Raw genomic sequence first — 27,529 nt, 5'->3', positions numbered from 1 at the left:
AGATGCAAAAGTAAGTAAAAAGCGAAACACACTCCTATTCAACACACAAACAAGTATGATGCACACTTGCACGCGTATAGAGATAGGGTCAGATAAAGTAATGGTTACCTGGAACTGTTGCATCGGGTAGGCCATCATTTGTGCCGGAGGCGGTGGTGGCGGGGGTGCGGCTTGCACCCCTGGGGGTGCCGTGACCGTCGTGGCGTGGTGTGGTGGTAACTGTGGTCCCCCAGGTAATCCCTGACCCCATCCTGCTGCTGTGCCAGCAGCGTGGACAGCACCCATGCCCATTCTACGTTCGTACGACATACACAATTGTCAAATCGTACAAAGGATTTTGCAAAGAAATTTATCAATGTTACAATTCATATTCTGTCTGACATTATTTAGATTTCTATCGTAAATGTTAATTATTTAATATCGTTACGTTGCTAATATTTTTCTTAATGAATAATTGATTGAAAATTATCTAAGCACTATATTCTGCATAATTATTATATTTCATTAATTTTTCTCAATATATGTAATGATCGTTTAAATTCAATATAAATTAAAACGTACGTATGTTTTACGGATTTTGAACTTTGAATGTTTCAAAGTTAGCTCGATATATTGTAAAATTGTTTTATAATCCGTTGCATCTCGAGAGCGCGACGTCCCCATCCAAAAAAGGATGAGGGCAAAGATGATATATTCATATTAGACTTGAATCTTCGATTATTCAAAACTTGGTCGTACAAAACTTGGCGAAAAGAAGAACTTATCTCGTGTGAGAAAAGCTTACCCCATATATTGCGCCTGTTGATATCCGGCGAACTGGCCGTAGGTGTATCCTTGCATGCCCTGAAGAAAGCCACCGGCTTGCATTTGTGTCGCTGTCGTAGGATAAGATTGGGGTGGATACCAGTATCCTAGTTGTCCAGCACTGCCGACGCCACCGACGCCTCCGACACCCGCGACGCCCGCCGCCGCCGCGGCGGCAGCTGCCGCCGCCGCGTAGTATGGGTACGTCGCCGACGATAACGCCTGAAAGAGCACAAGGATCAATGAAATAGAAAAGAGCAAGAACATTGTCTGGATTTTATGCTTAACGATGTCGATAGGGTCAGGAATGGTAATTTCGTTCCGAAGATTTGTGTGGTCGTTCGTTTAAAATGGGCGTCGCGTGAATCTCAACGCGATCATTTCGTTGCCGTCACGTAAATTATCTCTTATTATTTCGTTGCATCTCGTGCGAATCTATTCATTTTTATACGATATGGAGAAAGAGAGAGCGGGAGAGAGAGAGAGAGAGAGAGAGAGAAATAAAATTGAATTATACAAAATTAAACAATCATATATAGTAGGCCAACTAAACGAGCAAATAAATAAGATGTAAAAATTTTTTTATTAATAGTTAAATCATTAAATTAACATTCCGTTACAGAATCGATATAAATTGTAAACGTTTCGACTGCACTACAGTCTTTATCAATACATAAAAATTAAATATTAAAATATAAAGTTAGATGTTAAAAATACAAAGTTAGTTAAATATTAAAATATAAAATTGAAACGATTCTTCGCTGTTGACCAATAGATATGCAAGGCGATTGGTCTGAGATGCCAAGTTATGCGACATTTGAGCATGCTACGGATATAATACGCGAATTAAATCAATGTCAGAAAATATTAAAAAATCTTTCAACTTACATTATCGTTTTAACAAGTCCTTTTCCCCGATATTTCAAGTGTGTGTTGCGAAGTCTGAATACCAAATGTCAAAATAGAGAGCGTGATGTATTTATTTATTACCAATGTTTTTTCTAAATTATGATTCAGCAAATTTTTTAAGTATGTCAAAATAACTACTGTCTAACAATTCGGTGTCTGTATTTAAATTAATTCCATTTTTCTGTTCTTTAATGTGGATCATTTCAGATATTAGTCTTTTTTGGTAATTCTTTTCATGATCCATAATTTTAATATTGTCCCAGTCAAATGTATGTTGTTCGTTTAGAATGTGTTCCGTGATAACCGAATGTCTAGCAGAGTCTAATTTAATATTATTTTTATGTTCTTTAAGTCTCGTTCCTAGCTGTCTTTTTGTCTGTCCGACATATGTGGCGTCACAATCGTTGCAATTCAATTTGTAAATAACGTTAGAATTCGTGGGGCAATTATTTTTGTCCTTTTGAACTCTTATGAAGTCATTTAATTTTTTAATGCAACGATATCCTACCACTACGTCAGGTCTTCTTATTGCTGAAGCAACTTTCTCAGATATTGATTCTATATATGGTATGACAAAATATTTAATGTTAGTATTAGTATTATTAGTATCTGTTATATTGTTATTATTAGGCTTGTTAAATTTCTTAGTTGAGAGATTTTTTAATCTGCGTTTTATTTCTGTGAAAATTAGATCAAGAGGATAACCGTTGGATAGCAAAATGTTAATAGCTTTCTCTATATTTTTTGTGAAATTGCGGATGTGATAGTAATAAAGCTCTATCTACCAAGTTATAAATTGTTCCTATTTTATGACAAGTCGGATGATTTGAAAAAAATGAAAGTAATCTACCTGAGAATGTCTTTTTGTGATACCAATCTAAATAAATTTTGTTATCTATTACTTTGATCATTATGTCTAAAAAGCTTATACAACGATTATCCTCCTTTTCCAATGTAAATTGTAGTCTATCGTTATAATTGTTGAATTCGTTCAAAACATATGTAATATTGTCAGCGGAAGTGCATAAAATAATGTCGTCTACATAACGGAAATAGAAAGTCATTTCGCAATTTAGATTACTAATTACCAATGTTTCCAAGTCCTGCATGACTATATCGGCAATGATCGGAGAAAGTGGGGAACCCATAGGAGTCCCATAAATTTGTTTGTAAGTTATGTTATTAAAAGTGAAAAATGTAGAAGTTAATATAAATTTTATCATACCTATGAATTCATTTTTGGGAATCTTTGTGTGTGACTCTATAAAATGCCATCTATTGTTGATGCCGTTTAATGCAAGATCTACGGAAACATTAGTAAATAATGAAACAACGTCTAATGAAGCTATTATGTCGGTATCTTGTATTGTTTTCCCTGATAGAATGTTGCATATATCAAAACTGTTATTTACAAAACTGTCCGCTCTAGGAAGGCTATCTTTTAAAATTTTATGAAAGAAAGAAGCAATATTATATAGAGAAGTATTTATTGAGGAAACTATTAATCTAAAAGGAATATTTTCCTTGTGGATCTTGGGGAGCCCATAAGCTTTAGGAAGAAGAGAGTCGCTTGAAAATAAATAATAATATTCTTTTTTGTTGATGAAGTCTTTTTTCAACCATTTTTTTAAACAAATATTGAGGTCTTTTTCTATTTTTGTTGTTGGATTGTTTTTAACTATGGTATACGTAGAATCGTCTTCTAGGAGACTCTCAACTTTTTTTATATAAAATTCTTTTTCTAGTGCGACTGTAATGCTGCCTTTATCTGCTCTGGTAAATAAAATATTAGGATTTTGATTGCAGAATTTAATTGTGTCTTTATGCATGTGAAATAATTTTTCTTGTATGTCCGTTTTTTTGTCGTTATTGTTTAAAAATAATGAAAATTGTGGAATGGCAGCATTACGAATCGAAGTGAGATTTCTGATCCCGTTAGAATTGCTTTCTATATCTTTGATGAATTCGTGTATAGCTACTTTTTTATTTAAGTTAACTGGGAGACTAAATTCACCTCCCAATTGTAATAGATTGGTTACATTGGGGGGAATTTTTTTATCAGTTAAATTAATAAACCATTTCTGGTTAGTTTGTTTAAATTTATAAAATAAAATTTATATTAACTTCTACATTTTTCACTTTTAATAACATAACTTACAAACAAATTTATGGGACTCCTATGGGTTCCCCACTTTCTCCGATCATTGCCGATATAGTCATGCAGGACTTGGAAACATTGGTAATTAGTAATCTAAATTGCGAAATGACTTTCTATTTCCGTTATGTAGACGACATTATTTTATGCACTTCCGCTGACAATATTACATATGTTTTGAACGAATTCAACAATTATAACGATAGACTACAATTTACATTGGAAAAGGAGGATAATCGTTGTATAAGCTTTTTAGACATAATGATCAAAGTAATAGATAACAAAATTTATTTAGATTGGTATCACAAAAAGACATTCTCAGGTAGATTACTTTCATTTTTTTCAAATCATCCGACTTGTCATAAAATAGGAACAATTTATAACTTGGTAGATAGAGCTTTATTACTATCACATCCGCAATTTCACAAAAAATATAGAGAAAGCTATTAACATTTTGCTATCCAACGGTTATCCTCTTGATCTAATTTTCACAGAAATAAAACGCAGATTAAAAAATCTCTCAACTAAGAAATTTAACAAGCCTAATAATAACAATATAACAGATACTAATAATACTAATACTAACATTAAATATTTTGTCATACCATATATAGAATCAATATCTGAGAAAGTTGCTTCAGCAATAAGAAGACCTGACGTAGTGGTAGGATATCGTTGCATTAAAAAATTAAATGACTTCATAAGAGTTCAAAAGGACAAAAATAATTGCCCCACGAATTCTAATGTTATTTACAAATTGAATTGCAACGATTGTGACGCCACATATGTCGGACAGACAAAAAGACAGCTAGGAACGAGACTTAAAGAACATAAAAATAATATTAAATTAGACTCTGCTAGACATTCGGTTATCACGGAACACATTCTAAACGAACAACATACATTTGACTGGGACAATATTAAAATTATGGATCATGAAAAGAATTACCAAAAAAGACTAATATCTGAAATGATCCACATTAAAGAACAGAATAATGGAATTAATTTAAATACAGACACCGAATTGTTAGACAGTAGTTATTTTGACATACTTAAAAAATTTGCTGAATCATAATTTAGAAAAAACATTGGTAATAAATAAATACATCACGCTCTCTATTTTGACATTTGGTATTCAGACTTCGCAACACACACTTGAAATATCGGGGAAAAGGACTTGTTAAAACGATAATGTAAGTTGAAAGATTTTTTAATATTTTCTGACATTGATTTAATTCGCGTATTATATCCGTAGCATGCTCAAATGTCGCATAACTTGGCATCTCAGACCAATCGCCTTGCATATCTATTGGTCAACAGCGAAGAATCGTTTCAATTTTATATTTTAATATTTAACTAACTTTGTATTTTTAACATCTAACTTTATATTTTAATATTTAATTTTTATGTATTGATAAAGACTGTAGTGCAGTCGAAACGTTTACAATTTATATCGATTCTGTAACGGAATGTTAATTTAATGATTTAACTATTAATAAAAAAATTTTTACATCTTATTTATTTGCTCGTTTAGTTGGCCTACTATATATGATTGTTTAATTTTGTTTAATTTATACGAGCCTTTCATTAATTAAAATTGAATTATATTTTGTGTCGAATTATCACAAGAGATCATTTTGTACGAAATATACGTTTTTAATTAAATGTTTAATTAGATAGTAATATTTGATTTAGTTTATATGTATTCCTTTTTTTTTTAATTTTTGATAAAAAGCTCGAAAAATTCTTAAATTAAAAAACAATATTAGAACGATGTTGCTGTTAAGGAGGGAGCTATATATATGTCAGTTTTTCAATAATTAGCTTTCAATGAGATTTATGGAAATAAATGTGCAGCCATTATACTCTTCGTTAAAGCTGCACGATGAACTCGGATATCACGCAAACCAGTTCGATTCCGTTGAATACGAGAACAGGGTATGGCAGGATACGTACTAACGTGATATCTCGGCTCCCCTGGGAGAAGCGCGTTACGGGAATAGAGATCAATTAGAGCGATGTCACGGGCCGAGTAGCAGTGGATGGATGCACGGAAGTACTACCGAGGAGTGCGAGCGGGTTTGGGAAGTACTTCGGGTACCATTCCCAGATCGGGCGTAGCTACCCGTCCTAACGGAGCTAATTGCTAAGAGACCCAGCCCGACACACTTCGAAGAGAGGCACCTGAATAGACCGGAATCTTGCACGATTCCCTGTCTGCTCTTCCTTCCTTCGTCCTTCTATCTCTTTCTCTCTATCTCTCTCTTTCTCTTCGTCTTTATTCTTTCGTCGGACTTTCGAGCCATATACCGATATACCGATAGAGACACTTTAGCCGCGCGAAATCGGAAGGAACTGGCCGTGTAATCGAATCTTGTAACTACTTCTTTCTTCGAACGCTTTCACTTTTTGAAGACGTGAGTGCGCGCTAGTTTCAGTAACACGTATAACAACGGTAAGCTTTTATATCGAACGTTCTATATGTATATCGAACATTCTGCTGCATCACTCTAACGTAGATATTAGAGATCAAATTTGATATTAATGCCAGTATATATTATTCTCTTTCAAATAATCCTTTCTACAATGCAGGCGCTTGTGACTTATATTCACTGATGCGCATAAGGTCGCTGTTTTTCTTCTCATGCATTATGTCGGAAAGAAAATCAGCGGCAATGTTTATTCATGAAAGAAGGTAGAAAAGTTCTCTGGTTTGATACGAGTAGCGATGTAAATGTTGAGAAACACAGAGAACAGAATTTCACGTCGAAACTGTCCTCCCGATAGAAAGAATAAAAATAAAAGATAAAGAGAGAGTTTACCTGTCCAGTTTGTTGAGCATTATTAGGATCTCCACTCTCCTTGCCCCAACTGCACTTCACTGTTTGGCCATTGATGTCTGTGTTGTGTACTGCTACGATGGCGTGCGTGGCCGATTCCTTGGTAGAAAACCTGAAATCGAAGAAGAAGGGGATTTAAGTCTTTTGTGCCTTTTCCGACGTTGATGTTGGTGCCGCGCGCGATAGTGTGTACAAAAAGAAAAATCTCCGAAGCAATGAGGTACTCCTTCCACGAGTTAAACTGGACCTTATTATGGTAGCTTAACGAAATGGTCTCTGCGAATAGTGCAATTTAATTTATGCGAGTTTACTGCGCGCACGAATGAGCACAGTAATTGTGAATCTCGACGAATCTAGATTACTGTAGATGCAAGTATTCAATGTTAAAGTCTACACACTGGTTACGCGTAAATGTAGTTTAGTTTCTAATTTGTTAGGATAGCATATATTTTTTAGATTAATAAATGTTACTGTTATTGTAATAAATATAGATGGATTATGCTTCGATATTTTGCTTCTTAAACAAATAATAGGTATTTAAAAAAATTAGAATGTGAAAATGAGAGAACAAAGTATGCATTGTGTTTTTTTATTGCTAGATATATAGGTATTTACGGTTTCTGTTGTATGGATATTTAAATATAGAAATGCATTTCAAGTGTACATATAGCATGCTCTTCAATTATTTAAATTTGTCATTTCGCGGTAAATGAGTTCATCTTAGAGGACAAGGACGTTTTCGAAAACGTGATTAGAGCACGACGAATTCGGCAAGCTAAACGAGCATTGCAGGGAATTATTGAATTTATCGAGGATTAGGTCACTTTTAACGTTCACGTTCAAGATTGCACAATGGCGGCTCTATCCAGGAGTTTGCCCCTTTCCATCTATCGAGCTTCCATCCACGATCGAGTAGGACGAACGATGGTCATCGTCAGCAACCCCTCCCCTCCCCCTTTCCTCTAAAACCGAACCTCGAGCGATAACCAGCAGCAGATAAGATTCTTTCTTTCACAGGAGAAGAAAAGATCTCCTTCCCTTATCCACTTTCTTGCTTCCTCGTTGTGCCTCGCAGTAAGTCCATACGTCATCCCGAGATATTCGTTTCCGGGTTTCCACGCTACAGAATAGCGGAGGGAGGAAGAGCAATTAGACGGAAGATATCTGAACGATGGACATTGTCTAGGGGTGGCAGAACTGTGGCGGACGTACGAAGCGGGTGGAAGCTATCGTATCGGATAAGGACGGGCGAGGATGATATCAAGGCAACGTGCGCGAGAAAGGATAAGAAGTAGAGTAGGGAAGAGGGCTGGGGGTATACGTATATAAGAAAGGGTTTTTTGTCTTCTTCTTCCGTCTCTGTTTCCCTCCTCCTCTCTCTTATCGTTCGTTCTAGAGCAACCCTCCCACGCTCTCGGCAGTCTTTTCTGAGGTAGGTCACGGATCCCGAGCCGTCGTTAGAGCGCTGAATTCGCTTTCGAAAGATATAAATGCTTAGCTGATTTCTTCAATTGTTCGATTTTTCTTTCTCTAGTTTTTGAAGATATCGGCGCGTGTCTACGATAGTCAAATTTATCACGTTCTTAATTGTGATCATTATTTTTTGCCTATGTGCAAATCTATATAGTATATAAAATATTATTTTTATTTTTTGAACTTTACAATATTCTTTATTACAATTTTCACAACTTTACAATTTTCTTTTTTAATGTTTTTGAAACATACATAACTGATCTTGTCGGATACGTGGAGTTGAACTGAAATATATGATCTGCATGGATGTAATGGGTAGATTAATGAAATGGGATCCGAGCTTGATGAGTCCGACATGCTGCCATTGACCCGACATGTTCTCGCGTTTCGTGCCATAAATCACAGGCGACGATAGGTATTGATGCACTATTCATGCGATTTCCTAATATTTCGTAAAATCTCGTTTGATGATTCGCATTACGCTAGCACCAATCATCGTTCATGATTTTGAATAAAATTTTCTCGTCTTGCTATAACCACTTATATAGTATGTCACACGCTCAAATCCAATTGCTTTATATTATATGTACGATACATATATTCTTTATATAAGTATATACATTGATTTCACCTGATAGCATATCATCAACCACACATGATACATATATGGCAATTTAGTGCGTAATGGCTTTGACAAATAATACAAATAATAAATTTACTTTAATGATGTAATTTTTTTTAAATCGATTGTTATAATATTTAACATTATATTTGACGATTATCTTTTTATTTTATTCAAGATAGATAGCTTATATAAATATACATTTATTTCTAGAAATTTATTAGAGATGATTATGTATTAGCTTGTCCAATATTCTGATAAATATCATTATGTTCGATATGTAAATGAATCAAATATTTGAGTACCTCAGGGAGTAAAGAAAAAATTTAAGTTATTATTATTATGATATATCGTCCAGAAATATACACTTAAATAAAAGTTCGATTAAATTTATAATGTATCGCAATAGATTAAGTTTTTATTTTACATTTTCGTTTTTTATAAGACAGTAAAAAGCTTGAGTAATTAATGAACTTTGATTGTATAATCAGTGAAATGCTTTCAAAGGTTTCATACTAAAGTTTTATTTAATTCTTCACATTCAGAGAATTAGCCTGAAATATTCTTTGTAGAATCTCTAATGATCGATAAATCATTTTGTAATTTAAACAGATGCAATAAAAAGTCTTTCAATTATGTCAATTTATTAAGATGTATAATAATAATCCGTGAAACATATAGAAGAAAGAAGTTGTAATACATTAATGATAGTAAAATTTATACACATTTTTATAAAAGAATTAAAAGAGTGAATTTTTGAAATTATTTTAAGTAAATGATTTTTAAAAATTAGAATATAAAGAAGTATAAAACTACTGAATAATTTTAATTAAAAATATTTCTGTTTTAAATTAAGAAAATTAAAATAAATGAAATTTTTAATAATTTAGACTTATAATTAATTTTTTCCAATTATTTTTAATATACAAAATTTTTCGTAAAAATAAAATAAAATAAAAATTAAATTTATTAAATAAAATTTTATATGAATCATGCATAATGTATTCAATATATCATCAATAATTAATATATAATTTATGTTAAAGTAATATTTATTTTATGATAAATATAAATAAAAAGAACATAACTAGAGCAAAGCTGTGATTTTCAATAATTTTATTGTAAAAAAAATCGCAACATAGCAGTAATTATTGCATCATGATAATATGATGATGTATTAATAGACACAATATCTCATTAGCCTAATAATGATTATTAATGTTGTAGCTTATTTATTTAATTTTATTAATAGTTACTATCACAAAATGTATTATATAAAATTTATTTTACTCGAGAATTTATTTTGCTTTATTTTATTTGAGAAAGATTGAGACAAACATTAATCATATATATTTAATATCATACATTTACGAATGTATTACTTTTATAAATATATATATTTTATGAGTGCACACATTTTATGCAGATGGAAACTGTTTGATTAAGTTTTCGGAAGTCAATTCCAAAGTGCATTCTACGTTCACGAAATAGTAGATGACAATCTCTGATTCGACAATCTCTGAATGTCAGTAATCTATAGTTATAGCCTTAGGGAATTTCCCCTTTCAGGTTACATTGACAATTTGAAAAGCTACTGTTCATGACATGCATCTGTCGTGCATTTCAACAATGTTATTGATAGAGTCTTCGGGGATATTAAAATTTAAAATTATCAATTCTCTTTTTTGCATATGACGAGGACAAACTATAAGATATTTAAAATGAGAATCTATTTTTAGATTCTCATTTTAAAGAAAACAAGAAAGAAAAAAATTTTCTTTCACATTTTTACTTAAAATTTAACGATAGATATGAATCTTAAGAAATGTTTTTAAAAAATGATTTTCTGTTTTTTTTTGTTGAGCAGTGATAAACAAATGTGAGAATATATGTATGTACATTAATATATGAATGTATCGGTTTTTTAAATATGTTAAAATATTTTTAAAGTGTTAAAATGTTACCTGATGAATGCATAGCCTTTATCCTTAAACACTCGAATTTCTTGGATGGATCCGAAAGGCGAGAAGGTCTTTTGCATAAGTTCTTCTGTTAAACCATTGGTCAATCCGCCGCAGTATACCGTGCAGTTGGTCGGACTACTTTGATTGTAAACTTCATCGAACGTGAGCGGCTTTGCGTTCGCTGTGAAACAAAAAGATGGCACATCTTAATCTCCGTTCATTTGTAGAATATATCGATAAGTATAAGTAAATCGAGTCAAGCGTTAATAATTGCAGCTACGACAAATTCCTGAATACATAAGTTATCTTTCTTGATTCACAATAGAAACATAATGGAAATTGTTGGTAAATGAGTTTTTGTACAGGATTCTTGCATATTGTATCGGAAAAAATATGAAATGGTTTAAAAACATTTATTGTGAGAACTCAATTTTAGTATGAGCTAACGAGTTTTGTATTGCGAATTTTTAGATTATATTTACTAGGTTATCCATGTTTTGATTTTGTTCATGCCGGGGGATTAATTACTCTTAGTGAATATAAAATTCAAAATTGTATGGAAGTTTAACAAGTTTACTTTATCTACTATATAACGCTCGCTATATCACAACCTATTTTAACCGACGTCGACGTATCAATTTTTCTCAGTTTTTGCGCTTAAAATTCATTACGCATTAATAAAATAATGTTTCATTACTATAAATTATAAGGAAAATAATTCCTTAATTAGGAAAACGACTCAGGAAATATTAGCTATGCACACCGCGTGCTACATTTTGCTACATTTATTTTATTATCAATCAATGCGGCACAATTGTGCCGCTTGATGCACAAGTTCCGCTCGCTTGTAATCGTGATTGGTGCATAAAGAATGAGCACCGATTGGTGCATACGGAAGCATTCATCAAAAAACGATCAGTGCGCGGCAAAATGATTATTCCGTTTGCGACATCCAACGGTGATCGTATATGATCCCGATAGCAATATAAGAAACAACACGCATGTGGAGCCTTGGAAAAGCCATTATTGAAAGTATCTACTACCCCCGACGCGCGCGATAGATCTCTCACGTATCCTTTACCTCCCCACTCGTTCCTCGGCATTACTTTTACTGATACTATGAAAGAGGTCGACCAGGTTTCACGACGTGGTCGAAGCAGGACGCCCGAGCTGCTCGAGATATCGAACGCCAATGCCAAAGAGGTTGAACCCCGTCAGCTAAGTTTACGATCGTACCGTGAAGCTTAGCCTATACGGTGGAGGCAAGCTACGGGTGTAAACGCGACCGGTAAACCACGGCCTGTAATTGCCTCGTTCGGAGATAGAAGGTTCTCTCAGAACGGCAGAACGTCCCGTTAAGAACTTACCGAGGGACGTTCTCTTCTTTTCTCAAAGCTCGGCATTATCTCTTTATTGCTTGGCGAACGTTATTCTCAGTATCTCCGGAATGTCGGCACAACTTGCTCGTCGCTGCCGTCTATGGTCGGCTTTAAAAAAATTTTGTTTGTTCTAGAATGCTTATTTCGCAAAAAGAAAAGGATCGAAATATCTGCGCTTCTTTTTTTACGCTCGCGGAATTGGGAACTTTTAATAGTTTTCCCGTCTTTGATCGCCGATCGTTTCGGGGATTAATAATTGAGAATTAACGATAAGATGTAACGAGTCAATGTCTCTGTTATTGTGATACGATGATCATATATTTAATATGATATTATCTCAAGGTTGTAAAATCCATTTTATTTTATATATATACGAGAGGATATTTTAGATAATTCAAAAACTTTTATATGCAAAGGTTTTTCTAATTTGAGTTTATTAATTTATTTCTCTGATACTATTCTTCTTATAAAAAATTAATCTGAATATCAAATACGAAACTATTGTTTCATAATTATTACAATAAATATGTGTAAATATTATTTATATCTCTTAATGTACTTAATATAATAATATAATAGTTTTGCTTACGGATTGTATACATCATACTAAATTTTGCAAAATTTTCAAGAGTTAGCAAGCATTTTATATATCAAATATGCAGATAAATCATATTATCATATAAAAAAATATATATCTATTGGTCTATAATTGTTGCAGTTTATAATCCTACTCAGAACATGAGAGTTTGTTTATTATATATTATAAACTTAAATAAATTTTTTGTAGATTAATTAAATTATAAAAATTTAAATCCTTTAAAAATATTAATTTATTCTCGTTCTATTCTTGAAATAATTCTTTTTTAAATGTTTTATTTATTAATTATGTTAAATTATTGGAAAATAAACTTTTAACTTGGAAAAGTGAAATAATTAAATTTGGGTTCATATAAATAATTATGCTGAAAAATCAAAAAAATTAATTTTAAACTTATTATATTATTAATTATTTTATAAATAATTTATAACACGGTAGGAAAGATGCAAATATAACATACATACAACATAGTATTTTAAGAAGATGCTGGATCTATAACTCATATCCTCCTTTTAGAACCGTAATAAATTGCTTCCGGCAAAATATTAATTTTATATTGGATTTTAAGCGACACAAGAGATAGTCACTGCTTTTCTGTCAATACTTGTCTGTCCAATGGACGCAGTTTTCGAATAAGCGAGATAAGATATCGAGATTCAAGATGTCAGGGATCAGTTAAAAGAATTGCTTCCAATATTTTGAATTAGTTCTATCAAAAATATGTAAGTTAAAAAATTGAAAAGCTAGAGTAGATCTATAGCGATGATTTTTGTACGGAAACTTCTTAAAAGAAAAAAATGGTTTAAAAGTAAAACAACAAAACTGAAGTTGATTCAGATAGAATGATACTAGATGGAAAAATAACTATATATGATTTTTATTAAACTGTATAGGATTTTTATCATATTGAACTTTAATTAATTTTAATATAACATATAATATATATACGATAAATGATATATATATATATATATATATATATATATATATATATATATATCATATATATTACGTTTACACAAATATGATATAGGTATTCAATATGTGAACAGAATGAATACTTTGGTCATATCTATAATATATAAAACTATTATATTTAAAAGTATTATATCATATCATACCGTTATATGTGTATATATATATATATATATATATATATATATATATATATATATATATAAGTAATTGAATCATTGTTCAGTCAATTTAAATCCTAATTCCAATTAGTATCATAAGATAATTCAATTAAAAAACTTTTATTGCATTAATGAAAGTTTTATTATATTAGTGAAATACTAAATTTAAAAAATGTAAATAAAGAGGATATGAGCTATATAATTATATATAGAATATATAATACATCTTTATATATAGAATATATAATAGATAATTATATATAGAATATATAATAGATCTAGAATAGCTTCTATATATATAATTATATATAGAATATATATAATTATATATATATATAATTGTGTGAGTATATGTATATATATAAATAATATTTATTAACAAAAAATTAATAGATAAAGTTGAGGCTTTATCCTAGTTTCTGAATTGTGATAATAAATATCAGATTTTCCATGCAGAAATGCAACAAAAACTTTTGAGAAATCATAATTCTTAGAACTATTCAACGGCTTGCTTTCTAAAACTGACTTTACTTTCTCTTTGCAAATTCTTAGTACCTTAATCGAAATATTCCTTCTCGAGATTGGGCTATACCGATCCAAACTGATTTGATTCCACTGAGTACGATGTTCCAATTTAACTCCTCAGGCTTTCCCGGCGTTTCCGTTTTAAGTGGTCCGACTCATGCGTCGTCCACATTTAAAGTCTTAATACGTTCCTGACCCTAACGTGATTACACGACTTGCACAGTCTTGAGAGGGCTATTTACCAACGTATTATAGTCGCAATTTCACATACAACCGATATGTATAAAGTTCAACATTTTCGAGAGCTGCGCTTGCAGAAATTACGTGTCAGTTTACGCGCGGCAATAAAAGTAAGTAACTACTTTCAAGTAGCGAGCACAGCGGCGCAGTAGCGACGGTATTACAGCGACTAAAAATTCTGTAGAAATTTCCTCTAAACTTTTATCGATTCCATATATCTCGGTATTCCGGATCGGACAAGAATTTGTGCCGGTAAGAAAATATCTAAATTCGCTGGTTCTGTCGCTCTTCGAAAATGGTTTGTGATTTATGATCCTACGGACGTGCCTGGTCGAAGATCCGCCATTATGGAAACAGCCTGTAGTTCTAGATTCGGCTCATTAGGCAGCTGATTACGCGGACGTGCCTAAATCGAAGTTCTATACGCCAGGTCAACGGCAGTTCTGGCGTATTCCTGCGAAACTTTATTCTTATCTAGCGAGAACCACTTGGCGATCGAATAACTAGATTTATCGCACGAATCTAGTAACTTTTTACTTCACTGAATTTCCGATAACTCGCCGCTCTCGAGAGCTGGGAGATGAAAGATCAACAAGAAATTCGGGGGTAAACTCGAAATTTTCTACCGACCGCGCCGGAATCCGAACGCGCTAGTTCCGACCTTAAGTAAAAAAAAAAAAAAAAAAAAAAAAAATAAGAGGAAAAAAAGGGGTGTGGAATACAGAAGTGAGGAAGGAAAAAAAAGGAAGAACGGGACGGTTTTAGACCTCTGCAATATCTCCTCGCTCTCTCCTTTTCTCGAAAGGGAAGTTTCCACTTTTCTCCGTTTTATGGCGGATGGAATCTCCAGTGGACGACGATAGAACTCGAATGTACGTATCCCCTTAAATAACGCGGGTACTTGAAGTTTCGTTGGCACTGGTCACCCAAGTAGCGCGCCAATATTCGTCCCGACTAAATTCATGGTAGCGAGCACTAAGTGGACACTGGCTGTAGTCGTTCTCCTTTTTCTTATTCTCGAACATCCGTAGATATCTGAATAATCAATGCTCGGACTGATGCATTTGTAACTTTCTGACCGTTTATGTAAATCAAAGCGAATCGAATGAAATGATGGTTTTTTGGTTCCTGTTTCTCAAATACTTTGCTTGCTTTCTAGTTAAAAAATTTCTAGTTTAAAGATATATTTAAGCCATTGCTAAGTGCCAGTATTTCTGTCGATATTAAATTCTTGAAAAGTTGCAAGAAAATGTTGCAAGAGCGAAGTGATTCGTAAAACAAATATAAATCTAATTTCGATAATATGAATCTAATTGATTTCACATGTGCAGATATATATACATATATAATATATTTGTTATTTGTTTATGTCTGCGTGATTTACATTATTGCATTACGTTTGCACGGTTATTATTGTGTGTTGGTTGCCTATATGTAATTTTGAATTAAAAATAAGTTTAATTGAAAATTAGAATCTCAAAATAAATAACATTAGCGAAAAATATAATAGGGAAATTGAATAAAATACAGTGCACAGTGTATAAAAGTGCACATGTACTATGAAAGATTGTACAGGAGAGTAATGAAATGCGAAATATGCGAAGTATGAATGGGATATCATGGATAAAACTTGATGGAGAAACGCTGTGCACACAATCACCAACTCCATTTCTCTTATAAGAATCCGAGCACTGATTCACTCCGATGATAATAACCAAATTACGTAAAAATATCGACAAGAATGGAAAATTAAATAATGAGAAATATGAAAAAGAGAGTGAAAAAAGTGAAGGAAGATTCGATTTTCTTTTACCTTGCTTACTGTACAATTCCCCTCTCATTCTCTTCCCACCGTACTTCTCTTTGTCGTATTCGTATACCTTTAATATCCTTTTCAATTTAGAATATCTTAGGTCCGATAAGACTTCTCAAACAAGGGGAAGTATACGAGCATGCATATTAAAGCCAATGTATACAAATTGTATTATAAAACGTTACGACATAAAAAAATACTTTAACGAGATTGGAACGACGTCACTACATACGCATATACGTGCATACGTTCCGAGGTGCGCACTCGGTATACATGTATGTACGTACATAAAAGACCATGACACAAGTCTACCAATTTAGTTTAATACCACTAGTCGTACTATAAAACAGCAGTTCACTCGCTCGTGATTTTCAAAAAAACAAAAAATAGATATAAAACAGAAAATATTTTCCACAACGAAACATGAATAGAAATGTAAAGTCTAAGTCATTCTATAAAACAATGTACACTGGTGCATGTATAACCTCTTTCTTCATAATTTATAATTTTACGAAATTTTTTTTACAAATAGAGAAGTTATGAAATTTATTTGAATGCGTGATATATTTAAAATTGACGTATTATTACTGTTTTTATTTTAAGCACTCATTAATGCGACGACGTGTTTAAAACTGTGAACGAAAGAGAGAACGGCTGTACGTATACGAAGAAAAAAATATATAAAAGCGATAAAATATTACTCTAAATCAACGCGCAATTAATGCCGAAATGGCAATTATTTTACATATATTCCCGGTTGATCTATCGTAATATTTTACAGCTACAGTGATATATAGCAGTGCTTTTTTTCCACGCAATAATGTATACAAGTATGAAGAGTGAAAATGGAAAGAGATAAGAGAATGATTAATAATTATAATATAGTAATAAATACAACATAGACAGATAATAATAATGTTAAAGGTATTTGAAAGGTTGCGAAATATAATTATTTAAAAAGAGGTAAGAAGTAAGAAAAAAGTACGAAAAACATATTTTTAATAAAGGGTAAATTAGATATAAAACGTTTGTAGCTAGCTTGCTTTGATTGTGGTACACTTACACACTTGTCTATGTTCACACCACCTCTCTCTTTCTCTTTCTCTCTTTTCTTTGCTACTGGCCTTAACTCCTGACGTATCATCCTCCTGCAAAATATCCGTGTTAAAACGACACGTGCAAAAAAAAATTACGTAGCGACGATTCGCGGATATGGAATATACTCCTACAGCATTAATTATGTGTGTCGCAAAAATTATTTGCGACATTCGTTATAGTTGACAGGTCACCGTTATCAAAATTTTATAAATTGCAGTAAACAGTTTTGTATGCAGAAATTTTTAATTTAAGCATATATCTATGACACTTAAATAATCGAAAATTATTTTTCTTCCTACATAAAATGGTATTTTAAAACAATTCCTAAATTTTATATTTTTAATATAAGAGTTTTAACAAGGCTCTGTAATATAAATATAAATTTAACGTATAAGACGGGCAACAAGAGCCAAATCGCGGATGACAATGCGTTATCCTAACGAAACTAAATAATTTTCCGTTAGAATTAAATACCGGTGCACAAGGCACCAAATTTTTACTTGGACACGGCCAAGATTTTTAAATATGAAATAATCTCATATTTTGAGATTTAATTTCAATACTCCTTTAACCCCCCTACGGAAATAAATAAATGAATGCAAGAGAAAAATATAGATCCGAAAATCGCTGAATCGGGAATCGAACCCGAGACCTTTCGCTTGCCGGGCGACTGCTCTTCCAGCTGAGCTATTCAGATCCTTTCGATTCTATACTTTTCTCTGTTATATATATTAATGTTGGTAAACAAACGCATTTTTTAAGCCAGCGTGTATCAAATATAATCGATTCCCGATTCAGCGATTTTCGGATCTATATTTTTCTCTTGCATTCATTTATTTATTTTCCGTAGGGGGGTTAAAGGAGTATTGAAATTAAATCTCAAAATATGAGATTATTTCATATTTAAAAATCTTGGCCGTGTCCAAGTAAAAATTTGGTGCCTTGTGCACCGGTATTTAATTCTAACGGAAAATTATTTAGTTTCGTTAGGATAACGCATTGTCATCCGCGATTTGGCTCTTGTTGCCCGTCTTATACGTTAAATTTATATTTATATTTTTAATATTTCAAATAAAGGTTTTATTACAGTGAGATTATTAGAAAAAATATTGAGAGATTTCGTGAGGATCTCGTTTAATAATAAATGAGTCCTGCAAAGTTGACGTTAGAATTGTATGTCAGAAAATTCGATATAAATATTAGTCAAGCGTAAATTCGAGATACAATAAGGCACGTGAAGAATGGTGGAGCAAATGCTTTCGATCATGAGAGCTTTGTACAAATGTGCTACATTAAATAAGGTTTACGTTTGAATAGATATTCCCCTTTCTTTTTATCCCACTTGCTTACCATTGTGACGATAGTTTGTACATCCTTATGCCGCTACGGCACTAACGACAATTTAATGGATCTCCTCATAATGACAAAAACTAGGTATTTCCTGACCAGTTTCTCCTATCTCTCAAGATTACACTATAAACTGTACGATGCGTCTTTTTATGGATAGTATAGCCGTATATCGACGCACGATGAGATTGCATGTAAGTTATAACCGTAAGTTATAACTTTTACTATCTACTTATAGCGTAATGTTATAGTGAAATCTTCAGTTAAGATTTAATTAAGTTAAGCTTAATTAAGTTAATTCTCGAGTTTATGTGGATACATTACAAAATATTTTTGTAAAATGTAGAATAATGTTAGAATATTGATATCAAATAAAGTATATAATCTAACATATAATAATAAAATTAGTAATGAAGACTGACAAATTGAATTTTATATAAATTCTATTTGAAATATATAGGGCAATAATAACTCCAATAATAATCACCACATCCATTATGTGTAGGTAAAGTGAGTTAAATCAAGTAAGAAAGCCTTTCTTATCGTTTTGCGATCTTCGCGATAAATAATGAGAAGTTAATTTAAAAAGATCGGCCAATCCGTGCGAAGTGCACAAGTGCGCGGCGAGAAGAGACAATATTATTAGGCGTGCGATGAAGCGTTGGAATTAATAATCAAGTTTAATTATATATTGCATCTAACAACCGTGTGACAAGAGGATGTCTCTTTTAATACCGCTTCTTACGTTTATATTCGCGTTGATTGGCCGAATTTTTAAAATTAATTTCTTTTTAAGTATTACGAAGATCGCAAAACGATCGCAAACTTTTCATATTATGTATTTAAGAAAGAATACAATTTATTAATTGTGTTATTTTTATTTCAAATTGTTTACACACTACATACCATCGAATAATATTAAAAATATATTTAAAAGATAAGTCAACAAGAATCTTTCCGAAATAAATTACTTGAGATCATGCAATTAAAACTAGAATCAAGTTCCTCATGTTCGAAGATACGAGTACAGCATAGATTCGCACAAATCCAAGTTTCACACAAAGACGCAGATGCATAATGCAAATACATTTGTTGTAAGCGCATATACCACGTTAGAGCCCATATCTTCAAGTAGACCCTAACAGTAAACACAGACGCGTGTTCTCCACAGGGACATTATCGGGACTAATAAACCTGCGAGCTAAACCACGGCTGCCATACTTTGCTAAGAAGGCTGAGTAACCGTGGCCGTTAAAGTTTCCGTATAATCTTGGGATAGGCGGTTTCGTTCCGAGGAAAAGCCTTACCTCAAACCCCATGCTCGCACCGAAGTTTGAGCTGCATCCAAATCTATGCGAAAGGGTTACTCGGTTATTATTTATGACTCTTGTTTCGTACTTCCTATATCTCTCTATCACAATTGTTGTGTATACAGTCGGTTCGCTATCTCTATATCAACCATATAAATTTTCATTTGCATTACTGTGCAACTTACGTAATATCATTAAAATGAAAATTATCCAAGTTTTGTTTTATATTTCCAATTTTATTAGATTTAGATTGTAAGTAACAATTTTAACTTTGACGATATAACATTTTGATATGACGTAAAAATTTGATATATTTTGATATAAAATAAAAAACATAGATACTTTTTGTTCGTTTTTATTTTATATTTTATATTTTACATTATTCTTTAATTTAAAATAATATTTTATTAGATTGATTTAAATTTAATCAAATTACAATATGATATTAAATATTAAAAATAAAAGTTTCAAGAGAGAATGTTCTTTCTTTTTTAGAATGCATTCCATTATTTCATTTATGGTTGCTGTCGTTATATTTTATAATAATACAACTGTGAACATCATTTATAATAGAATAAAAGTCGACACCAAAAATAAATCAAAGAGCAGATTTTGTTTTTAGTTACTGTGACAAATTATGAATTTCTAATTCAGATGTTTTCTCTTATCGTAATCGACTAATATATAATAGTATCTACTGCTCGAAGTAGACTCTAGAATTCAGTCTAGTGCTTTGCGCTTTACTCCGTTCCGATTCGTAAGCTCGTTCTCTCCGAGTCGGGCCAAGCTAAGATTTGTAGTCGCGGCATAAATTTGAGCTTTCGCCTTTTCTGACTTGCCCTAATAGATTGGTGGCCCCCATAACGGCATTCAATACGTACACTTGTATATTTAGGTATCCTTACTTTCTGCGGTAATGTTTGATTCGAAATGAACTCATTACGGCGGCCATTTCAAACGTCAGCTAGAATTTATATATAGTTTATAATTATTATGCACCAAATATAAAAAGTTCCAATAATAATTTTTTGGACTTCTGATAGATGCTTTTAATATACATAATTAAAGCATATTACATATATAAGTGTAAATTAAAGTATAAATTAGAGAAAGAATTTTAATTCAGGTTTTACTTATTTATTTCATTTAAAGAAAACCGCGCTTGTGATTTTATTAATTGTACATACATAGTAACAACAGTGTTATATATAAAAATAACTTATTCTTTTAATAAACGTTGATTATCCTAATTTTTTTGTAGTCTGTCCATCTATGTAGTATAACAAACGAATAAGATATTTTACTTTGATTGATGTAAGTTCCAGTTATCGATCAATTAAATAATGTATATTATATGAAAGTTTTTATTAAATTTTATTTTATTATAAATTCATTATAAATTTTAATATAAGTAATAATATTATATATATATATATATATATATATATATATATATTATTAGATATTATTATTATTATTATTATTATCATCGGAAAAATATCAATGAAACCATTTTGATCGATGACTCGGCGTTAGTTGAAGTAAAATTAAAATCCACGATATATGACAAAACGATTATGATTTTTTACGATCGTATCCAAGCGTAAATTACGCTCATGCACCGGCGATGATAATTACCCGGAAACGAAGGGAATTTTCGTTACAATACAGGTTACAACAAAGGTAGGTCCCCTGGCGTAAAAATAGGTTAATTTAATCGTGTAAATAACGTTATTGTAAAACATGGGTAAATAACGTAAACACGATATATTCAATCTCAGATTTAATTTGATATTTGTTATTTAACGTTAAAATGTAAATATACGCGGATAAATATACGCATACAATTATTCGGTTGTGTATGTGTGTTACCTAGTTGCTAAATATTTTCAGAAGTTCGTAGGTGTACGTATAAACCGCGGTTTATGATATTGCTCATCCGTAGATTCGTGCAATTAGAAGTGCGGAATGTACATAGCCCTGATATCTATTTAGATAAACCGTCGTATCATAACTACGATATACGGTATTGAAGATGAAAGCGGTTTTGCACCTTTCAACCGTGATAACAACACCTATATAATTAATTGTAATTAGTCGAGTCAATAATTGTTAAAAAATAATAATAATTTATTAAATTTTCTTTCAAGCATTTACACGCATTAATTGTATTTATATATAAATGTAAAGAAGAGATAAAAAAAATTCTCTATCTTTTTATTATAAGCTTTTTTATCAATTACTTTCCTGCTGGATTTAATCAGTCGCGAATCATCCTATTAGGCGAATCGTCTCGATAATCCAGCACGTGGGTTTTTTGCGAGGATTGAGGACTGAATGTATAAACCGTGCAGAGAACACAATCGAAGATAAGCAGAGGTTGATGCGCGAAGGTGAACCGTTTTAGATTAAGCCGAATGAAAAGGAGATAGAAATAGAAATAGAGAGAGAGAAAGGGAGAAAAAAGAGAGGAAATGGGAGAGAGAGAGAGAGAGAGAGAGAGAGAGAGAGAGAAAAAGAGAGCGGGAAAAAAGATACAGGAAGGAAACGAGACGAGGATAGAAACAGAACGATCCAGGGTGAGAGAGAAACTGATCCGAGCGTTTAAAGAGCCACGGAGGTGTTCAACAGCGTTCCGCACTCGACGACGAAATGGTCTCCCGCTTCGCCGAAACGGGAAAAGCAATCCTCTCTCTGCACCTTCGTTCGCCTTTCGCCTATGTGCCTATATTACCTTCGATCCGCATCTCTACAAACCCTCCGCAGGCTGCATCCCCCGTCGCCACCGTTATCACCGATCCTTCTCCAACCAACCCTCTTTGCCGTTCGCTTCCATTCGTTCTCGACCTTCTACACCCGACGTATTCGGCACCTCTTCGTTTCGAACCTGATCTCGCCAAACCGTAGAGTATGTTCGCAGCATGCGGCGTGGCAACCCTCAGGAATTTCATTTCGTGTGTGCGGCTAATTATACGTCGGGCTTTTATACGATGCTGTCGCTATTTTATTATCGGCCAGCGCGGTGCACGGCTTCGTGTTCTTCGTACTCCACTGACCGTATATAAAAATCTATACGATCATTGATTCCAATTTGTGTGTACTTTGTGTGATGGAGAAGGTTACATCACAAAAGATAATTCTTAACGAGTGCGTGTACGTGAGAATTTCTATTGCAATTACGTTATCAGGCTCTGAAGCGACAGATTCGGAAGTTCGTAACGATATAATACGTTGCCGATCATTTTTCTTTCTAATACGAAACTAGGTCGGAAGAAATATGTAGAAAATTTTTATAAGTGGAGAATTTTTAGTTATCACGATCGATTTTATAATAACGTGATTTTATCGTCACACCGAGAAGCGAGACACAAAGGACAAAGAAGAAGCGAGAGAAGCGCGAATGTTCGCGCAAACAAAATACACGTATACCGTATAAGATTGCGCGCGAAGTTTTCGAGCTGGCGAGGCGTATTCTATTGCGAACGTATGTTCGTGTGCATTGTGCAATTGTCATATCCATCGCGGGCATACGAGCCCGGAAGCGGCGTCGCGTCGCGTCGGTGAGATGTCTGCAAAAACACGTTAGTCCGGGTGAGTGTATTACTGTTGGATCGGTCCCGGTTCCGAAGTGCTGATAGCAGTGATTGCTTGGTTGAGGACTCGGGGGTTGGGTTAGTGGTTGCAGCGGTGACTCGCACGGCAACTACTCACGAGTTACTACTACAAACATTGAGTCTCTTTCCCGCTCTTTTTCCCGTGCGCTCGGTCTCTCTAGCAATCTATCTTTCCACGCGGGATCTCGCACCTACATCGCTCATCCCTTTCTAAAATCACCGCCTTATCCGCCCCCGCGCTTGTCTGCCATCATTTACTTTCGACCACTTTCACGATTAAATGGCCGCGAAATTGCGTCTGTTTTACGTGAGCTGGATAGTCTAGTCTACGGTGACTTCACTATAACGGATATAGTAGGGAAAAGAATGCTGAGCATAGCTTTGGATTCCGGTGTAGCATCTGATTCATCTGATCAATTATTTCATGTCGTTGTTTATGAGTTAGAAACAAGAAATGAAATATGAGATCTACCTTAAATTTCTTTTCTCTTCATATGCGATAGTAATCTTATAACTTGTCTATTTCCTACACAAGACATATGTTGAACAACATTGTTTTTGCATTGCATAATAAATGGTTGCACCGCAAATGTTGACGCAAGCCCATATATTTTTAGCTTCGATCTTGGTATTAGTGCATATAATTTTTTAATCCGGAGCAGCTGTCTCCCTTTTTGTTTGCTTTTCCGATTTGTGCTTTGTCATAATGCTATATTTCAAGTGTGTTTGCCGTAATAATTTTCTCTGGTCGATTCATATGTAAAAACATACACGCTGGCTTCATGCATTTGTGCCCTTTGAAAGTGATGTATGATCTTGATTGGCCGAATCGTTCTGAAGTAGACGTCGTCGAGAGGACAAACGAGCGCCGATTTACATCGGAAATCCGGAGGCGAAATTGCGCGAGGACGAAGTAGGTTTATCGGCACGATTTGTATAATCGTCAAAGTTTTTGGGATTGAAGCAGGGCAGCCATATGCGTACACCGTCTCTTGAGTAAACTCGATCGATCTCGGACTACGGAAATCTAATTTTAGCACGGTACCGTCACTCTACTTTCGTTTGCTGTCTATCGGAATAAATGCTGACGCGCAGAAAAAGTTTAGCTTTTCTATCAAAACTTGTAATTTTAATTGCACAACATTTTGTTTTTAAATTGTTATAGCAAAAAGAAAAACATTTTAAATTAAACAAATCTATACATATATGTGTATGTATATATATATATTATTAGATATGCATTATTTTTTGATTGATCATTTAGCAAAGAAACAATCTGTCAAGCGATATGGATTTATTTAATTAATTAATTAAATTTTTTAATATATATATAAAATGATTTAAAAACAAAATAATAAGTCTTTATTCAGATAAATCTTTATATATCAAATATGTTGTGGCGTAATGTAGCGTGATATTTGAATAATATTAAAATTTGTTTAATATTCTAGCGAAACAAATCGACAATTCATGGCAAAACATGTAATTTATTTTTTATCGCGCATTGTAATTCCACGCAGCATCATTTATTGCCATGTATTGCATGCTTTTCAACAAAATAACAAATTTTATATATTTTAATCTAAATGAAAAAATGTATAGATTTTATTTTGAAAACATCTTACACAATTTGTTCTCCTTTATGTCGAGCAAACATATCAATATAATTTATCAAGTGCAACATTTAAACGGAGAATATCGTACTGGAAACTGCCATTAGTATTCCCAAGACAATCATAGATATTAATTTTCGTACGTATTTCGGCTTACTGTGCTAAACGGTTCAACCACGCGGTTTGATTGAAATGAAATCGTATTTTAACGTGCATTATATTTGCTCTAATGTTTATCCCAAATTAAAAATCCATATTTGCCCAAATAGCATTTCCATTACTTAAATGAAATTTGGAACACATGGATGATCAATACGGCAAATTGTTCCCAATAGCTTTGAATTGCGAACATGCAATAGGAAAGCGAGACCAAGTATTTTAACGACCAAATGGATCTTGCAACGACCGACTGCTGTTAGTACACACAGTCAAGAGGAGATGCACGACTGGGATACGCGCGCGTTGCCTCTTGCGCGAAATACATCTCGCAAGTGTGGGTACTCCTCAGAACAATACCTACGAGATTCAGTGTAACATCACAGTCTGGCTTGGAACATTACCTCTTTCGAAACAGGTCACTGAGTACGAACTCGGTGCAATTATAGTGACAATGAAAAATACAAGTCGTTTTCGTCGACTTTTAATGTTTTGTGATCAATAAGTAAGAATTTCGAGCTTAATATCGTAGTTGGAAAATTTAGAGAGGATACAACACACGAAGTATATAATAGTTATTACGCAACTAATTCCTTTAACTCTTTTTTATCGAGAAAAATAATCTTATTAATTGTTCATGTATTTTGTGTTTAATATCACGGATTGAAAGTAATTTCAAGCTGCTTTAATTTTCTTGAAATATTATTAAAGGCTGTTAATTTTTTAATATAAAAAAGACATTCTAATATATAATATATACATATATAAAATGTGTGTGTAATTAAATATAATTAATTAGGGGATCTAGTATTTAGTATCAATATAAATAATAATTCATATTGCTTTTTTTCTATTTATGTTTTTTATTTTCCAAAATTTATATTTTCGTAAAATATCATAGCGAAAGAAGGGAAAGAACGAAATGCGAAAGAAAGTCGAAGCTTTAAACCAACGCTAAGGGTCTCAATCTCGCCCGAGATCAATTGTAAATAACAAAGCCTCCAATTTCCCCCAATTTGTGGTACGAAAGTATATAGTATATACAAGTAGTTATACTGTCTGTCTTGGATTAATTTTTACGGGATATATAGGATTTTTCTTGACTTCACGTCGTATTGCGAACAGCTGCGCTCTTAATTCGCATCACGCGCGGATTTCGTATTCTGACCAAAAGTTTCACATCTCGCCGCATTATCGAGTCAGGAAGTCAGAGTGACCCTGGGAGATACTGGGGCAGAAAGAAATTGCTGCTCATCTGTTCAAGAGGCTCGCAAGCATTGTGGGCATCTTTGTCCTCTGATTAGTTAAATCGTACAAGCAATATCAAAAAATCGTTTTAATATATATTATAATTTTGCCAAAGAGAAATAGGTCAAGAGTTGTTATATTCTTGTCATGTATCATTACTTAATTATATCGTGTTTCTCATGATTTAGAGATGATTTAGTTTCTCATTTGTAATTTGAGAAAATTATAAACTCCGATAATGCATGTAATTCGAAGAATAGATGCTAATATTTGTGACCTATAATTGCAATGATGACCGATGTTAAAAATCATAATATTATAATAATATTTGTTATATGATAATCAATATATGCCATATCCGTATGTCACAAGACAAATCGTGTATTTGAAGGGAATGTATGTATATCTATGCAGCTCATATATGATAATGGGGATGTATCATGAATATGCTCTGGTTAGTTGGACGATTTATAATCATGCACTCAAAATGTGTAACAATTTACAAATTGATTATGAAACACCATGTTTATTAATCTATGATAATGGAAGATTTAAGGTAATAATGGATAAAGGCCTTCAGGCTAATCAAATTTTGTATGATTATTGATTCATACTATTTCTATGCGATTATTAATTTATATAAATATTTATTTATAAATTCAATCATGATAGCATTTGATTATTT

The 27,529-nt window shown here is 32.7% G+C and overlaps 1 protein-coding gene across 8 annotated transcripts in view; it reads right to left on the bottom strand.

Annotated features, from left to right (window-relative positions):
- The window catches only part of LOC114941244 (cytotoxic granule associated RNA binding protein TIA1), a 482,662-nt gene that overhangs the window by 13,337 nt on the left and 441,796 nt on the right, over window positions 1–27,529 (bottom strand). For all 8 annotated transcript variants that reach the window (XM_085484970.1, XM_085484974.1, XM_085484972.1 and 5 more), the window contains 4 exons: window positions 10,768–10,948; window positions 6,691–6,820; window positions 785–1,026; window positions 109–292 (listed from right to left, as the gene is read on the bottom strand). In XM_085484970.1, coding sequence (XP_085341096.1) covers window positions 109–292; window positions 785–1,026; window positions 6,691–6,820; window positions 10,768–10,948 — 737 coding nt within the window. The remainder of the gene's footprint in view (window positions 1–108; window positions 293–784; window positions 1,027–6,690; window positions 6,821–10,767; window positions 10,949–27,529) is intronic.

This window comes from Nylanderia fulva, unplaced genomic scaffold (assembly GCF_048542155.1).
Source record: "Nylanderia fulva isolate GAGA-0341 unplaced genomic scaffold, ASM4854215v1 Scaffold33, whole genome shotgun sequence".
NCBI classification, from domain to species: Eukaryota; Metazoa; Arthropoda; class Insecta; order Hymenoptera; family Formicidae; genus Nylanderia; species Nylanderia fulva.
This window is presented reverse-complemented; position numbering and strand designations above follow the sequence as displayed.